This window comes from Podarcis vaucheri, assembly GCF_965113315.1.
Source record: "Podarcis vaucheri genome assembly, chromosome: 4".
In the NCBI taxonomy this organism is placed as follows: Eukaryota; Metazoa; Chordata; class Lepidosauria; order Squamata; family Lacertidae; genus Podarcis; species Podarcis vaucheri.
In genome coordinates, this window is record NC_138762.1 from 41,403,003 (window position 1) to 41,419,885 (window position 16,883).

Here is a 16,883-nt window from a genome sequence, read left to right on the forward strand (position 1 = left end):
AAGTCGGGAGACAGATTCCCTCCCCTGCATGGTCCTCGAAGCCCTGCTGCCAGCGGGTTGCGAAGCCGCGGGAGGAGCGGCTGCAGCCCCGCCCTTCGTATGACCCGGCGCGCTCGGCGATGCCATTTCCGCTGCGAAGGGCACGGGGCGCCATGCGTGCGCTGCGGCGCTTGGGCCGGCTCGCCCGGCGGCTCCGCGGCTGGGTAGACGTCTGTCGCCGGAGAGACACCCACTCTTCGGCCGAGGAGCAGGTGAGCGCCGAGCGGGCGTCGCCTCCTCCAGCAGGGAAAAAGGCGCAGCCCGGGCTTCCTGGCCGCTACGGGAACCAATCGCAAAGCAGAGCCTTCCCGGCCGCGCGCCGCTAGCTCCTCCCCTCTTCTCGCAAGGGTTTCAAAGCTGGAAGCAGCTGTAGACGCATTAAAAAATATAGATTGAAAGATGCAGCGCCAAATTCCGGACTCGATAGAACTTTTTCTTTTCCCCTTAAAGGGCCGCCCCATCCGTTATTTTAAAGCTGGTGTTCGTGCCTCCCCCCCCCCTCTTTCCCCACCCCGCGTCGTAGCAAATAGGCGAGGCGCTGCTGCTGTTCTTGCACGTGGGTCTTTCATTAAGAGTTTCCAAAGCTGCAGCCCTGCGCGTTTTCCTCACTTGGCTGCGGTTGGGGCTTACTTCGAAGGAGACTTTCAGAGGATTTCCTCGCGCGTAAAACGGAAAGCTCGGCCTTCCCGCGTGCGCGTTAAGGCGTCTCTACGCGACCGAGCAAGGGGTTAAGACGCGTAGGGTTGTTTGGTAAGGGGAAAGGTTTGCCAGGAGACCCAGGATCGGCCCCGTCTCCAAGAGGCGACCTTAGTACTGGATTGCTGCATGCTGCTTGCTTATTTACTGAGCTTCAGCGTCCACCCCACCCTGCAATATTCATTTCATACCAAGTTGCACAGCCGCTCTCGGGCAGCCTGAACTAGAAAGAACTGAAGCCCTTTCCCCATCCCCGGCTGCTGTTTTATGGTTGAGGCGCCCTGCTCGAGCAAAATGTTGATTCTTCTGCCCTAAGGGGGCATTTAAAATGGTTTCCCCTTTCAGAACTGGGAGATCTTTTTTCACAACTGATGAAATGCAGCTGCCGGTTTTTCTTTTTTTATATATCTCTGTGAACACAGTAAAAGATGGGGAACAGAATTCTGATAAGTTCACCACCACCTGTCTCCCAACTGGGTCTGAGTGGAGAGTAAATCTGCAGATGGTATTTTAAGTAGCCATCTTCAGGCATAGCCAGTTCCAACTCCAGCCATGTTTATTTATTACATTTATATCCTCCCTTTAAAAAGCTCGAGGTGGCTTCCTTGGTTCTCCCCTTCCCCATTTTATCCTCCCCTTCAAGCCCGTTAGTTAATTTTGGGTAGAGAGACCAAGTCACCCAGGGAGCTGCATGGCTGAGTGGGGATTTGAAGCTTGATTTCCCCCGAGCCTTGTTTCTTGCAATCCTAGTAACCACAATGGTTCTGCCTCCATCCTTTTACCTCACCCCCCAAGATAAAGAGAAACTGGAGAGAGGCATCTGATTATCTGCCTAGAATACCTTTCCCCAGTCGGGTGACCTTCAGATGCTTTGCGCTTCAACTTCCATCAGTCCCGGTTAGCACAGCTGGTATAGGAGATAATGAGCAGACTGTTGGCAGCAGGTGTTTTAAGAGGTCCATTTGCTCTAACTGTCATTCAAGAGAGAGGGTGGGGGTAAGCAAGTAAGTAGAAATGATGGATTCTGTGTGTATTTTCTTGGGGAACCAGGATTGGAAAGATTGGGCGTGATGCATCCTTGAGAGAGCAGTAGTATGTGTACTGCTTCCTCCTGCCGCTTGTGGTCCAGCAAGGAAGTTTGGGCAAGGGGAAGCTGCCTTGTCATCTCACCGGCTGGCTCTTGTATGGATGATGCAGCATTGAGGACTTGGGCCCAACGACCTCAGCCCTTCCTGACAAAGGCTGAGGTTGAGCATGGCCAACCCTGCTGTTGGGCAGAGTGAGGCAGTCACCTCAGATGCAAGTACTTGGAGGAGGGAAGTGTCCTTAGCACTCCTGAGCCTCTGACATTTGATCTCCCTCTGCTGGAGATCAGAGCCACACACACACACACACACACACATCCAGGTGCAGTGAATGATGCCATTCTGTTGCCAGTGTTGTCAGCTTCCATACATGGAATTGGGGACAAATTGCCTCAGGCTGCAAAATATTTTGAACTGGTTCTGTGGACAGGCAGGAAGAAACAGTCTTTTGCTTGCTTATTCTAGAGGTTTTTGTTGCTGCGTTTGCATTTTTCTAGAGGTTTTTTACTGTTGCTTCTGCATTTTTATATTTGTAAATGTAGTGTAAGATGCTTGGGGGGAGGGGAGGGGAAACCTCCTGGTAAGATGCAACTAGCAAGCCAGTAATAATAATCAACTTACAGTGAAATCTTAAGCATGTCTACTCAGAATTAAGCATTACTTAATTCATCAGGCCTCTCCTAGGTAAGTGGGGTTGGAATACAGTTATTTTAAAGTGAAGTGGAAGGGGAACTTATTCACAATTTTTTTGTATTAACCTTTTAAGAATCCATGCTGGCGTAGAAACATCAGTTACTTGTTGAGAATACAGCTTATTAAACTGTTCCACATAGAGTTAAAGTATAAGTACAGTACAGCCTTTGGGTAATTGGTATTCATATATGCTTTTTTGTCATCTTCTCTCCAAGTTGGAAAAAAAATCAAAAACAAAGCTTCAAAAGAAAATATGCCAAGTTGTTCTCAGTCATTTTGAGAAACAATACTCCAAAGAGCTGGGAGAAGTGTGGAACTCAATCAGGTCAATTTTCTGTTTCTTTTCTCTCCCCCCCCCCTCCCCCCTTGTTCAATGCACCATAAAATAATTACAGTAAACATAGCTCTTCAGAATGCAAACTAATGCAAAGGTTTGAGTTTTCAAATGTGCTTTCTGTTCCCTCAGTCTTTTATACTGAGAAGGCGGGGGACAAATCTGATGACTACATAAAAAGGGGATGACAAAGTTCTTGGTTTTTACGGGCTAACGTCGTGTACCCTCCAGTTGTTGAACTTCAACTTCCATCAGCAACAGCCAGCATGACCAGTGGTCAAGGATGCAATGCAGGGGATTGGACTAGAATGACCATCGGAGTCCCTTCCAACTCTGCAGATCTCTGATGGAAGTCAAGCAACATCTGGATGGCACCATGTTGCTCTATTTTTCATGAGTAGTCCGGGTCTGAAAGTACATTTTGCCATGTACCTTATTTATCTAATTATTTAGGAATACGTACCTTGTTTTTCAAAGCAAAAAAAACACACACCATTCACATAGCAGTTCATCGGTGTTCTGGTTTCATAATAAGATGTAGAGTATAACTGTTAACAACTTGAAAACATTGTTACTGTTGTTTTCCCTTGCAAATGAAATTATGGGTAAGCATTTGATTAAATTTGGATCACCAAGATTAAATTTGGATCACCAAGGACTGGAAGAATTGTCCCAGGGATTTGATATGACCCGTTCACTGCTAGTTGGCCATCCCTAATGTAAAAGAAGAGTTCATAATTAGGCACAGAAAGCCTAGTATGCATGCAAATGACACAGGAACATTTCTATTTAATACAGACAAATGGACTAAATTCTATGTTTGTCTGGGTTTGCTCAGCTAGGACTAAGCTGTGCACTTTTTAAAAAAATGCCTCTTGCAATGTAAGATAGCCTTTGGGGATTTGCACAATGCCTTTTCTTTGTTTATAGATGATGCAAGCTAACCTGTACATCTGGAATAATGCTTCTGGGACAGAAGAACAAGGCTGACTTCAGCCTAGAACTTTTCATTTTAGAAATTTCCCTGAGCTTTACTTCAAACTCTCGTGTGCTGTTAAGGACATAATAAGAGCCTCCTGGATCAGGCCAGTGGCCTAGCCAGTCTAGCATCCTGTTCTCCCAGTGGCCAGCTAGTGAGGCTGAGAAAGTGACTTGCCCACCCAAGCTGACCCAGAAAGCTTCATGCCATTCAAACCTATGTCTTCACCATCACGACTAACCGCTACACCACTCTGACTCTCCTGTAATACCACAGAAAACAGAAAATAAATCATGTGATCAGGGAAAAATTCAAAAGCAGTTTCTATAATCCAACGCACACTAAGAGTGACTCATTCCAGACTAAAAATCAGGTGCAATATGTTATCCTCCTGTAGCCTTTTGTTCAGTGTATTGATCCAAATGGTGATGATGGAAATGCATTTGCATGTAATGCAGTCTGCAAATTAACTGTAGCCCATCATTTTAGCATAAATCTCTGCTTGGTGCTGAGCTGTTTCCTCCCCCCTTTTCCTGATGCTGACACACTTTTGTCTTCTTATCCCAGTGCATGCCTATGTGTAACATGTATATTTCTTTTTTAATCTCCAGTCAAGCGCTTTCAACACCTCAGTGCTGGCAGTATGCTGTCCTCCTTAATAAATTCAGTTTTTCCTCTGAAGTGGAGAATGACTTGCGCTTAAAGGGCTATCGCCTCATTTTCCCGGAAACTTCGTCCTGTTTTCGGCAGTCACTCAAGTGTTACATCAGTAGCAGTCCTGGAAGGTTCCCTGCTCAGAAACACAGAGCTGGCAAACTGAAAGAATATTACCTGCTGAATGCAGCGTCAGTTCTGGCTGTGCTGGCCCTGGAAGTTGAGAATGGAGAGAAGGTTTTAGATATGTGCGCTGCTCCAGGGGGTAAATCGATAGCAACGCTTCAGTATGCTTGGCCAGGTAAACCACTGCACTCCTAAACCAATTAGAACACACAAATTGGTTGCTAGATTGCTTAAATAACCTATTAAGCAGGTTATTCAGAGGCATTCATTAAGAAAGCTCTTGCGGCATCCTTTCCCCTCCCTATTGCAGTCAAAACCCAGCACATCAGGAACTGGAATCGGAGCTGTCTAATTTTTATTTCAAACGCAATCTGCATATTATGCCCTTGCTGCCTGACACCAATTTTTCTGTGCATTAGTCTGAAGGCACATGAAAAGAAGTGCTCTGCAGTCCTCTGATATTTTCACATCATCTTTGTGATACCCTGGTACTCTAATTTTGCAGGGTCAGCTAGAGAGGGAAACAACGCAACCTTGGGATGCTCACGAGGTGCTGATACATTAAAAGAACGCTTCCCAGTTTGTTGAGTGCAGGAGGCACTTGAAAAGGAAAAGAGAATGTAAGAGGATTAGCAGGGCCAGCACTACTATTTGGCAGACTGGGGAGGCTGCCTCAAGCTGCAGGTGTTTGAGGGGCAGCAGCAAGTTGATTGGAGGACAAGACTTTGTGGCCACATACCCCATCCTATACTCCCTTAAGCTAGCCTGCTGTCCTCAGACCTGGTGAAGGATGCTGTCCTGTCATAACCCTAGATCATCCCTTCCTGTGGGTGCTTTGCAATAAAAAAGGGACAGTAGATGCTTCATTGCACACACATGGAGTATAATGTAGTTTGCCACCAAATGCAATTCTTACAATATTTTTATACTACTGTCAATATATGTGTTCCAGAAGAGACTGCTCGACCATTTGGCTGGATCAGTGGTTCCCAAACCTCCATCTCCCACCCAACAACTTGAAAATGTTTTTTCTCTGTGTTGTAGCGATTGTAATGCTCTGTGCTAGGGCTGTATGATTTTTTTAAATTATGTTTTTATTGCTTCTTTAATTTCTTACATAGAATTCAAATGGTAATGCAGTAAAATGCAATGTGAAAAATAAAAGAAGCAAGTGAAATACAATTAAAATCAGTATTGATATTTAATGTGAAGGATTTGCTGTCTCCTGTCTTCAACCACAAATCCACAGACCCACTATTGACCACCTGAATGAAGCTCGTGGACCAAGCAGTGGTCCACATTTTGGGTACCCCTGGGCTAGATCACTGTTCAGCAGTGATGGGTTCCACTCCTCGTATTGTGTACTGTCAAATCATCTGTCAATGGGCAAGACCAATCAATTGATTGTGTCTCCACTACATGCTGATGTGTGTGTTTTTAAATTAGTCCTAATTCTTGAGATAATGTTGCTACTTCTAGCTTCGGTTTCCGATTTCACAGGGATTGTTCTGATGGTCTGGTTTGCATGCCACCTTGGCCAGTTTGTTGGGACAAGTGGCAAATTGACTGCATGTATTAACTTATCTGAGATTCTGTTTCTTTAGGGCTTCTGCATTGCAATGAGTATGACCATTTGAGATCACGCTGGCTGAAGCAGACACTAGAATCCTTCATCCCAGAATCTTTGATGAGTCTCATTACTGTTTCACAGTTGGATGGAAGGCAAATTGGAAATCTTCAGCCTGAAGGCTTCGATAAGGTATCTCTATCATGGCTGCTAGCTTCATGGGGCTCAGACTCTCTCATTCTCCCATCAACCCCTTTTCAGTTCAGGGATATCACAATTCTCAGCGATGGCTCTTCAATAAAATAGGAAGATAAAAACTGTAATTTATTAATTATGCATTTATCCTTTGGGTCGCAGAGGGTTCCATCAGATCTCTCATCAGGGCACTGATATTAACATCATTTTTTCAGTTTATATCCCACCCTTGCTCCAGAAGGAGCACAGGGCGGCAGACACAGCAATATTATAATATTTAAAAAACAAGTATGCCTTTTCAAGCTATATGATTCTCTAAGTTCTGAGTTTTCAATAGCAATTGAGGACGTTCTTGCTCACCCAAGCTTTTGAGGACCCTTGAGCACCAGCATAAGGGCTCGCTATTTATTATTAGTGTAGTGTATAGTGTATATATTTCTTACATAGTTTTGTGAAGCTTTATTTTTTTAATGGTTGTATGCTGCTTTGATACCTTTTGTGCAAACTGGTTTAGTAACTTCTTAATAAACAATTTTGTTTTGCATTTCCATAAATGTTTGCATTTGAATAAAATATATGTAGTGCTTGAAATGCAGGGGGGGGAATATTGATTTGTAGGGAGATGGCACTGTCCCTGGGTGTATTCTCACAGTACAGTGGTATCTCAGATTACATACGCTTCAAGTTACATACGCTTCAGGTTACAGACTCCGCTAACTCAGAAATAGTATATCGGGTTAAGAACTTTGCTTCAGGATAAGAACAGAAATCGTGCGGTGGCAGGAGGCCCCATTAGCTAAAGTGGTGCTTCAGGTTAAGAACAGTTTCAGGTTAAGAACGGACCTCCGGAACGGACCTACCTTAACCCGAGGTACCACTGTATGAGATTTTTCCGTCCAGAGTTTCCGTGTTCAGTTTATTTTTACTTTGCTATTGGTCACTCAGGTACTAGTGGATGCTCCATGCTCAAATGACAGAAGTTGGTTATTCTGTTCCGATACCCAGCAGGCTACCCTACGATTAGCACAAAGGAAGGCATTATCTGCTATACAGATACAGCTGCTAAGGTAAGAAACACAAAGGAAGACGACTGAAATTCAATAACGCTCAGCCCTGCACTGAAGGACGTGCTGAATTGTATTCTGAGGCTCGGTGTCTGTCTGACCCATATACTATCCTCTCCATATGCAGCCACACAGAGCCAGTCATCATTTAAGACGGCATACAGCTACAGTGTCGTCTCCCAATAACTGGCATGGTTGAGAGAGAGAGATTCTGCTCTTCATGCTGAGCAATAGGCCTTTAACTAGGACAGTCACAGGAGGCAGAGGAACAAGTTTGCGCTTGCTTAGCTTTTAATGTGCTTCAGTACAACACAGTCTCCTAAACCTTTTTTTCAAAAAGCTTTTTCTTTACCCGTAGAAAAAATAATACAATTTTTTATCACCTCAGTACGGTTTGGGGTACAAATGTATCCTAAGAAAGCCATAAAAAATACATTACCTGAGTGAAGGTATGAAATGCAAGACCATTTGCACCTGTATTGAGAACTTTCCTTTTCCAGTATAACAATATTGTTGCCTGTAAGTCAGCAGGTCAACAGTACCCCACAATGTTAAGTATGTACACCTACAAGAATGGCATGTAGAGTCTAACTGACCCTGCAGTTTCCAAAATGTGAAATAGCACACTGCACCATTAACATGCATAAAACATTGGCTGCTGCATTAATTTTTTTGCCATTGCCCTTCTCTTGGTGTCCGCAGTGGTAGGGCATTACTCTTGACATTTCAGGTAAGCTGGGTATGTTTCTAGACTCAGCCTAGGATTTAATCCCCTCCAGATCTGTTAGGAAGAGTTGGTTTTGGGTTGTTTTGTCCATTGTAGATTGTTCAGTTTCCAAATAATACCCGCATTTAAGCAGGAAATGTATACGTACTATGGGGAGGGGAGGAGAGGGGAACCACCATTGGTCACCATCTGATCATGCATTTGGAATTATCCACAACACTTTCTGTTTCATTATAATAAAAAGCAATCTCATGCTTTCTATCTGATTTCTATCTGAAATTGCTGCATCATTATGCATCAAAGGGAACAGAATCGCTGTTCTCCCTGTTTTTTTGGCACATAACAAAAGTGTCAAGTCTTCTAAACCAAGAAAGCTGCTGTTGACACTTCTGGATTTGTAGACAAGGGTTTGTGGCCACATTTCTGGTTTGATTGTTTTCCAGAGTCATGTTTTCCTTAGCCAACCTTCTGACTGGCGGCACACTGATCAGAAAGCTGTTAGTTGTTATATTCTGTGCAAAACCCTGTAAATGGGTTCTTAAGTTTCTTGTTCAACCAAGCTGGCCGAGATTATGAGCCGCTCAGGCTGACTGCTCACGAAGAGGCTTCAGGCAACTCTCAACACTACATTTCGGAAAGATCTTCCTGTAAACAGAAGAAGGGGGTCACCTAAAGCCCCTTGATGGGAAATTGCCATTAAGTCTGGCCACCTGTTGAGATGAGGGTCCATGTCTTTCAAACATTTATAGATGCAGCTGGCCTCAAAATGATCACAGAAGCAGAATCTGTATCACTCAACATAAATTCTAAAACTGGCTATGATGGGAGAGGGATGGTTTTGCTGGGGCACAAGGCAAATTCTAACTGAAAAAAATGGTTTTAAAACTTGGATCAGATTTGCTTATTTGTATCTAATCAGGTTCATATGGGAAAGGCCTTACTTATCTTACTACAGTGGTACCTCGGGTTACATACACTTCAGGTTACATACGCTTCAGGTTACAGAGTCCGTTAACCCAGAAATATTACCTCGGGTTAAGAACTTTGCTTCAGGATGAGAACCGAAATCGCGCGGCAGCGGCGTGGCAGCAGCGGGAGGCCCCATTAGCTAAAGTGGTGCTTCAGGTTAGAACAGTTTCAGGTTCAGAACGGATCTCCGGAACGAATTAAGTACGTAACCAGAGGTACCACTGTATTCCCAATTCTTACCAAATACTTTAATTTAACCAGCTTTGTAATATGGAATATACTCCATAGTATTCCATGTGTCATACAGTCATACCTCATGTTACGTTTGCTTCAGGTTGAGCGTTTTCAGGTTGTGTCCCGCGGCAACCCGGAAGTACCGGAAAGGGTTACTTCTGGGTTTCACCACATGCGCAGACGCACAAAAAGACGTCATGCGCAGAAGCGGGTTGTGTTCTGCTCATGTTGCGAACGCGCCTCCGGAACGGATCCCTTTCGCAATCAGAGGTACCATTGTATTTTACAATAGGGCATTCTAGTTTTTTTAAAAAAAAAACTTTGACTGCTCACTTGCTTCTTCATAAAGAAAAATTATGTTCTATCCAGAGGAGACATTTCCAGCTGGGATCTTACCCTAAGAGCATACTCACAAATGCTCCCAGTGGACCCTATACGATACCATGTATAGCCCTGGTGCTGTGTTTTATCGGTGTTCCTAGCAAGATCGTGAGGCCAGCAGGAGAGTAGTGGTGTTTACATGGTCTCTTTCCAGCAAACATTGGGCTTGGATAGTGTTGACCTGCACTATAAACAGGAACCCATTTCAGGCCATTTTCATTGTTAAAGCCTGCTGTAGGTGATCTGGGAATCGTAAGTTTGGTTTGTACAGTGCTGAAAATCTTGAGGGTGGGGATCTAGGCTGTGTGTGGAATACTTAGCCAACTCTCAGAAGTAGAATTCCCAGAAATCCTCAAGAAAGAGGAGGAGGGAGCTGTAATAGATAAACAATTAACAGGAAGGATTTTTTTTCTCGCGTTTGATTAAAACAAGTGGGTTGGGTCCAGAGGACATTATTCCTGCTTTGGTACCATCAAAATAAGTGGGACTAATATCCTGATTTACTGTATGTGGGATTGCAACTTTCATCAGCACTTGGTTATTGCTAGCCAAACCCATACAATTAAATTAATTTTCCAAATAATGTATTCTAGGTTTTTCATCTATCAGGAAAATTCATGGCTTGAATTAGGTGTATTTGGTTTACTGTTGCTTATACTGCTGCCCTTGCCTTATGTTTTACTGAGGCAAGTAGAAATGATTAGAAATGTAAAATGTAGAGCCATATAATATGATAAGGTTATATGAAAGAGGAGGCCAATGAGTTAAGCAAGGATTTCACCCCCTCTTCCTCATTCATTTTCTCCTGCTATATATTATTTTATGGCTATTGATCAAATACTAAAGCTTTTTAATGCAGTGCTATGTTTCACCTCAGAAGTATCCCAGCTGTCAGGATGAATTGAGAGAGAAATAAAATAGTTTGTTTTCCTAAAAGTAGTGTTCTTTATGGAACGCTATCATAAATGGCAGCACAAGAGAAGGTTGGGGACTGTTTTCCCCCCTTTTCTTTGCATGACTTCCTCAAGAAAAGGTCTACAGGAAGCTTGTGATTTATAACCGAAATATGAGTGTCTTATTGCAGTAATGCATCATGTCACCCATTTCCTTTGGAGAAATCAATCACATTTAAAACACTGACCTCCTTCAGTTTTCTCTTTCCAATATTTGACATGTAAAATCCAATTTGTGAACTCCTGGCTCAAGGAAGCATACATCATTCAGTGAAATTTTTGCAAATTTGTATAAATCATTCCAGATTATAATGCTGAAGTGGAACATTCTTGACAGCAGGAACCTTGTTGGTAGAGAAAAATCCAAACAAACCAAAATTGCCCATCTCCCCAAAGCACATTTAATCCAATTGGGCCTGCTGTCTAGAAGAGAGAGAAATTGTGTGTTTGATGAAAGCATACCAGGCTACAGCAATAGCAGCTGCAAACCAATAACTTTTCTGCTATAGTTTTGAATATTAATTCAGCCGTCCACCTCTTGTTATTCATAAATAAATAAAACAATAAATGCATTGATTAATCCATTGTTATACATCCCTTTTCTGTTATGCCTTCTGGCTAAAACAAATAAAAGTAAGTTATTAATACTATAACATTTCACTGTTTTGCCATGAATCAGCAAGACTCTGAAACAGTGGGATTTTACAGCTTATGTGTGTGCATGAGATCACTCCATGTGGTTTATTACCCATTAACATCTTATTAACACGCTGGCTAAGGGCTAATGTCCTGGAGTGAAAATCACCGCCATTCTTCTTCTCCTTGGGTCTTGCTGCCGCGCTAACCAGGTCTAGGCTGTGGTTTGGCTTAGCGTTACAGTCAACCCTGAGCTTGTGTTCATTTCTTCCAAACAAATTTTGGTTACAGCTCATGGTTTGGCTGGAGGGACTGTTGGAGGGCGAGTGTGATATTTGGCTTCCCACTTCACATAGCCCTCTCACTTGTTGAGGTTAGCAACAGTCAAGAAGGGCTGGCATGCTCACAGCCCTCGGTGTTTAGTTGGCCGTGAAGAAGGCTAGCTTCAACTGTGCTTCCGGGTCTGGATTGCAGGTAACCGTAGCTTGCTAAATTTGGGCATTATAGTAACCTCAAAGTTATTGGAGACCAGAAAGTGAAGGAGTGAATTGGAACTAAGGGAAAGAAGGAGGGTGAGACAGCACAGATTTGAGGCATAGCACTGGTAGCCAGACTGTGGTTTTCCTATGCCATGCAAATGGACCTAACAGCTCACTTCATTTTGATCAAAGAATCACAGTAATTTAGAGCTTTACTTTTTCCCACATGTTATAAATGGCTGCAAGGCTGGAACACACAGTGGGAGAAGTGAGTGATGTACAGTCAGGCACAAAGTACTGCTGTGATCGTTTAAACATTTCTCTAGGTATATTTCTATCTATAGTTTGGACAAAGTATGGCACCAGTTTCTGTGTGGTTTGGAGTTACGAATATTAATCTAGTAGTCTATATCAGATGTTCCTTTGAATCTTTCATTTCTTTAAAGGCAGGCATGGCCAAGTGTTAATTGGGCATGTTCTTAGGAGAAGGGGTGGAGCAACATTTATTAATTCATTGCATTAATCACCTTCCTAAGATCCTAGGGTGATGTACAATAAAACACAAATAGCTACAAGATACATCAACCATGTTTTCAAAATACATATTTTTTTTTTCCTTTCACCTTGCACTACTTACGAGAGAGTGCTGGGTTTTAGTGCCCATTCAAACTAAATTTTGGACAATGTAGAGAAATTTAGTGTGAAGCCCCATCGCCCTAGCAGAAGCACTTATATGGGTTTCTGCTGCTTGGGACCAGGTAGTTGACTCTGGCTCATAGTGTGTTACGAGGGTAGCCAATTTGATGCCCTCAAGATGTTGCTGGGCTACAACTCCCATGAGCTTCATCATGACCAGCAGTCAGGAATGATGGGAATTTTTTCAGTATTTGTTTTCTATCCCTTGGGTCTATTATACCTCTCTTGGTTTGCCACCATCCAGATTTCCAAGAATGCTGTCAGTGCTCCAGATAAAAGATATATAGACTGGACTTAGGTTTGGAATTTAATGTACGTTTGGATATAAGCACCGTCTTATAAGAGGCGCTCCCCCTTCTCTCATGCAAGGGATGAATGCCTCTTCTGTTGCCATTATGACAAAGGAACAACACTTCAGAAACAATGCTTTGCAACCTGTATGCAAATTTAATGATGCAGCTAAAACTCATATGGTCAGTCGGGTTTCAGCCCTAGCCACAGTGACCTGCAGCATCCCTCAAAGCCTCGTTCTTTTTTTACACACATACACAAATCCTTTTCGCAACATGCACACTCCCATCTCTGTAGAACTCTGTAAACTGAGAGGGGCGACAGATTCCCCACAGAAGCCCCCCTTTTTTGCCAATGCTTCCCTCCTCCCCCAGGAAACGGAAGAATCTTTCTTTTTCATTTCATAGGTTGAAAAGCTACACTAAGTTACAGAGCTTCTTATACACCCTTTTAAGACCAACGGCTTTAAGGGCAGCAATATTGTAGCTATGCCAGCTGGATAAACTAAAATGTAGAGGTTAATCAAGATTGCAGCCTCTCTGTCTCTCCCCCTCCCTCCCCAGGCATGGTCTGTTTTGGATAACAAAAATTAGATGAAAACAATGGATGGCTATGTGAATGATAACAGTTCAGCTAATATTTCAACTTCATATATATCCCTTTCAACCTAAAATGCTCTTTTCTTTTGGCTGATTTTTATGCAAAAGGAGCTATCATCACCTCCATAAAGAGAGGTGAGAAATGTATGACGCTTTCTGGCACTGTTTTTGGCACATCACCCATGCCAGCATGTTGCCACGCTTCAGAGGCATATGATAAATTGCATATTGTGGATACAGAAGGGATTTTCTGGCCTTTTCGGATTGATTTTGTATGGGAGGGGAAAGCCTACAATAACTGGGGAATGTAAGTGGAGTGACTGTGATGTGGCTAGGACAGGTTGATCTTTAAAAGGAAAACAAAATCTATGATCACTTTCATAAGAAGGAATGTGGGGATGAAAGTAAATGTGATTTTGGCTGCTTGAGTGGCTTAGAGGGGATTGCTTTTCTGCTGATCAGAAGCAGCCCGGCATTCTCAGAAAACAACTTCTAATAGCAAACACGAGATGGCAGCGTTGAAGTACAGCATAATCTCTCATAACTCAGCCTGGAATTTTTGCTTTCTCTTTTTGCTGCTGTTTTAATACGAACAATGGATAAATTAGGGACAGGATAAAGAACATGTAATTAGTCTCTCAAGGAGTGGGCTGAGGAAGTGGAGTTTGTAATGTGAATGACTGTGCCAACTCTATTGCCCTATCTGTATGTATGTATGTATGCCTATCTCTCTATACAGTGTGTGTGTGTGTGTGTGTGTGTGTGTGTGTGTGTGAGAGAGAGAGAGAGAGAGAGAGAGAGAGAGAGAGAGAGAGACAGACCAAGAGCAAATAAATAGCAATCTATCACAAAGTTTAATGTGCCCTTATGAGAAGGAGTTGATTTTTGGCAACTCCTAGCAACAAAAGATTTTTTTTTGGGGGGGGGGTGAGCTGACATTTAAAATGTTTTTCAAAGTTGCTGAGAATTTGAAGTGATACTTATTGCTCCTATATTCTCTTTTGCTTTCCCCCCCCCTTTCTTGCCTTTCGTGTTTGTTTTCTCTCCAGCTACTGCTAATGGAAGCCTTTAAAGGATATTCAGAATGCGTTAACAGCTTTTAAGTCTTCAGAGCGCTTGGGATAAAAAAATGTTTATTGTCCCATTTATATCCATGGCTTAAATCCACATTCTTCAACTTCCCTGCTTTGTGATTGATTGTGTTCAACTTCGTTCTTTGAGCTGGTGCTAAATTTGCGATTAATTGAGCCTTGCTTAAACTCATAATAATGCTGCGTATAATTTACATGGCCCTTTCCTAGAGTGCTTAAAACACTTCACATTTTATATCAGTAATCCTTAAAGAATCCCTGTAGGATTGACCAGTATTATTACCATATTACAGTCTGTGGGGGAAGTAAAGGGGTGATTCAAGAAAGTTGGTTGTGCTTAAGTTTAATTAAGAACAGTGGCCCAAGGTAGTTGCAACTTGTATTCCATTGAAATCACTGAGAAACAAGTGCAACTAAATTACTTTGGATTAGGGTCACATCTACACCATACATTTAAAGCACATGGCCATCCCAAAGAATCCTGGGAACTGTAGTTCACAGACCTACAGTTTCCAGTACCCTTCAACTACAGTTCCCATGATTCTTTAGGAGGAAGCCATGGGCTTTAAATATATGGTGTGGATTTGACTCAGGATACAGATATGTTTTCTTCCGCCTCCTTCCATCTCCCTGTCCTTTCTAGCACTTCTCCCTAAAAGTAGTTTAGTGCCATTGGCACAAATCAGCCAAATGTAAGAGTATGGCCTATATTACGTGATGTCTTTTCCCAGTTTGTTGGCAGGTTACTGCTACGAAATTTTTGTTCAATACAACTCTTCAACAAATTGAAACTTTCAAATACACTGTATAACCGTTTGTTGATGGTTTATCATTTGGCTAAGTTCTGATACACAGAAGCCAGTTTGACCTTCTCCCTCATATTCTACAGCACAATTTAAATAGTAGTATGTAATACCATTCCCAATAACAGCAGTGTATGAGGATATGTAATATTCCTGCATCAGGAGTGTATGTGGATAGTCTGCCCATTGAGCCCTAGAATGCTATACTGCTTAAGCAAGCTGGTGCCCTCAAAATAGGTACATTGTAAGATGGCGAAATGAAAAGGCGAGTTTCTAGTGAAAAGCAATATTGGGTGTGAGTTTTGGAAAGAGATGCACCATAATCGATGTTTAACAACTCTAATTGCAAACACAAATGAGGACTTTTTATGAGCATGTGACTTCATTTTTTAGTATGCATATCTAGTTATAGCAGTTGCACAGTCAGCATCACAGGTATAACACGATGCTGCTAATAATAAAAAGAACCCCAAAATGCTATTCTAATAGAAAATTTAATGATACAAAATTAAGACTTTAAAAGTATTTTCTCAAATAACACACTAATGGTTTCTGTAATATAATTAAATCGGATTTTATATTCCTTAGTTGCGTGTTAAGAAGTGTATGACTTGCTGCTGATAAGCTAGGCAATGTCCAGTCCACAGAAAGTGTGGCTCTTGCTATAAGGCTTTCTCATTTGAAATGCATACGTTGAATCAATCCAACTCAACATTTCCTGTTCCTTGCACACAGGTCTGCAATTAAAGCCTTGCGTCCTGGAGGATCTCTGGTTTATTCCACATGCACTCTTTCTAAGGCGGAGAATAGTGATGTCGTAACACACATCCTCGACTCCTGCAGCAATGTTTGTCCAGTGGATATGAGCGCCCTGGCCAGTTCTGCATCCCAGGAATTCACTCTCGCTTCTGGTGTCCAGCAGCATGAACTTCTAGTACTTCCAGAAAGGGGGAAAGCTTGGGGACCAATGTATGTAGCTAAATTAAAGAAAATGTGATTGATATTCTTCTTGTGGTTGCAGTTCTTTTAGGTCATAATGACCAATCCTTTTTTTCGGGGCAACAGCTTTTTGAAGTGAAAACCTGAACAGGAGATTGAAATCCAATCTCTTCTATTTGCTGGCAGCATCCCCCTCCATTTTTCTATTTCGTTACCCAATTGGAAGATTGGGGGAGGAGCAGGGGGATGCCCAATGGGACATGCAGAGATGTGTTTTCAGTAATTGCCCCAATTCCGAATCTGAATTTTAAGCATGTTGAAAAACACCCAGTTCACTAGTCTGTGGGCCATGTGTGTGCACTTGCTTGTAGCTTGTAACGGAATTGTCAGAATTTGAGCACTCATTTTAAATCCAGTTAAAATGTATTTGCATGTAGAAACTTATTTGAACACAGGATGACACTAAGAGCAAGCAGTTTAAAAAGATGGAAGCAATTGTTTCATGTATTCACAGCACCTCACTACACAAAACGGGAACATTTCAGGAACAAACCCCTGCTACGAATTCTATTTTTCTATGAGAACAGCAATGGAGACTTTGTATTAGAATCATAGAATTGTAGAGCTGGATATTCAGGTGGCATCTTCTAGTT

The 16,883-nt window shown here is 42.5% G+C and overlaps 1 protein-coding gene across 1 annotated transcript; it reads left to right on the forward strand.

The window, feature by feature from the left end:
- Positions 1-119: 119 nt before the first annotated feature.
- On the forward strand, positions 120-16,294 carry NSUN3 (NOP2/Sun RNA methyltransferase 3; the record flags this gene model as incomplete). The annotated part of the gene is made up of 6 exons (XM_082219762.1): positions 120-251; positions 2,729-2,838; positions 4,438-4,781; positions 6,211-6,365; positions 7,314-7,435; positions 16,027-16,294. 6 exons carry the CDS (start codon positions 120-122, stop codon positions 16,286-16,288), a joined length of 1,125 nt encoding a protein of 374 aa, XP_082075888.1. The 3' UTR covers positions 16,289-16,294.
- Positions 16,295-16,883: the final 589 nt, after the last annotated feature.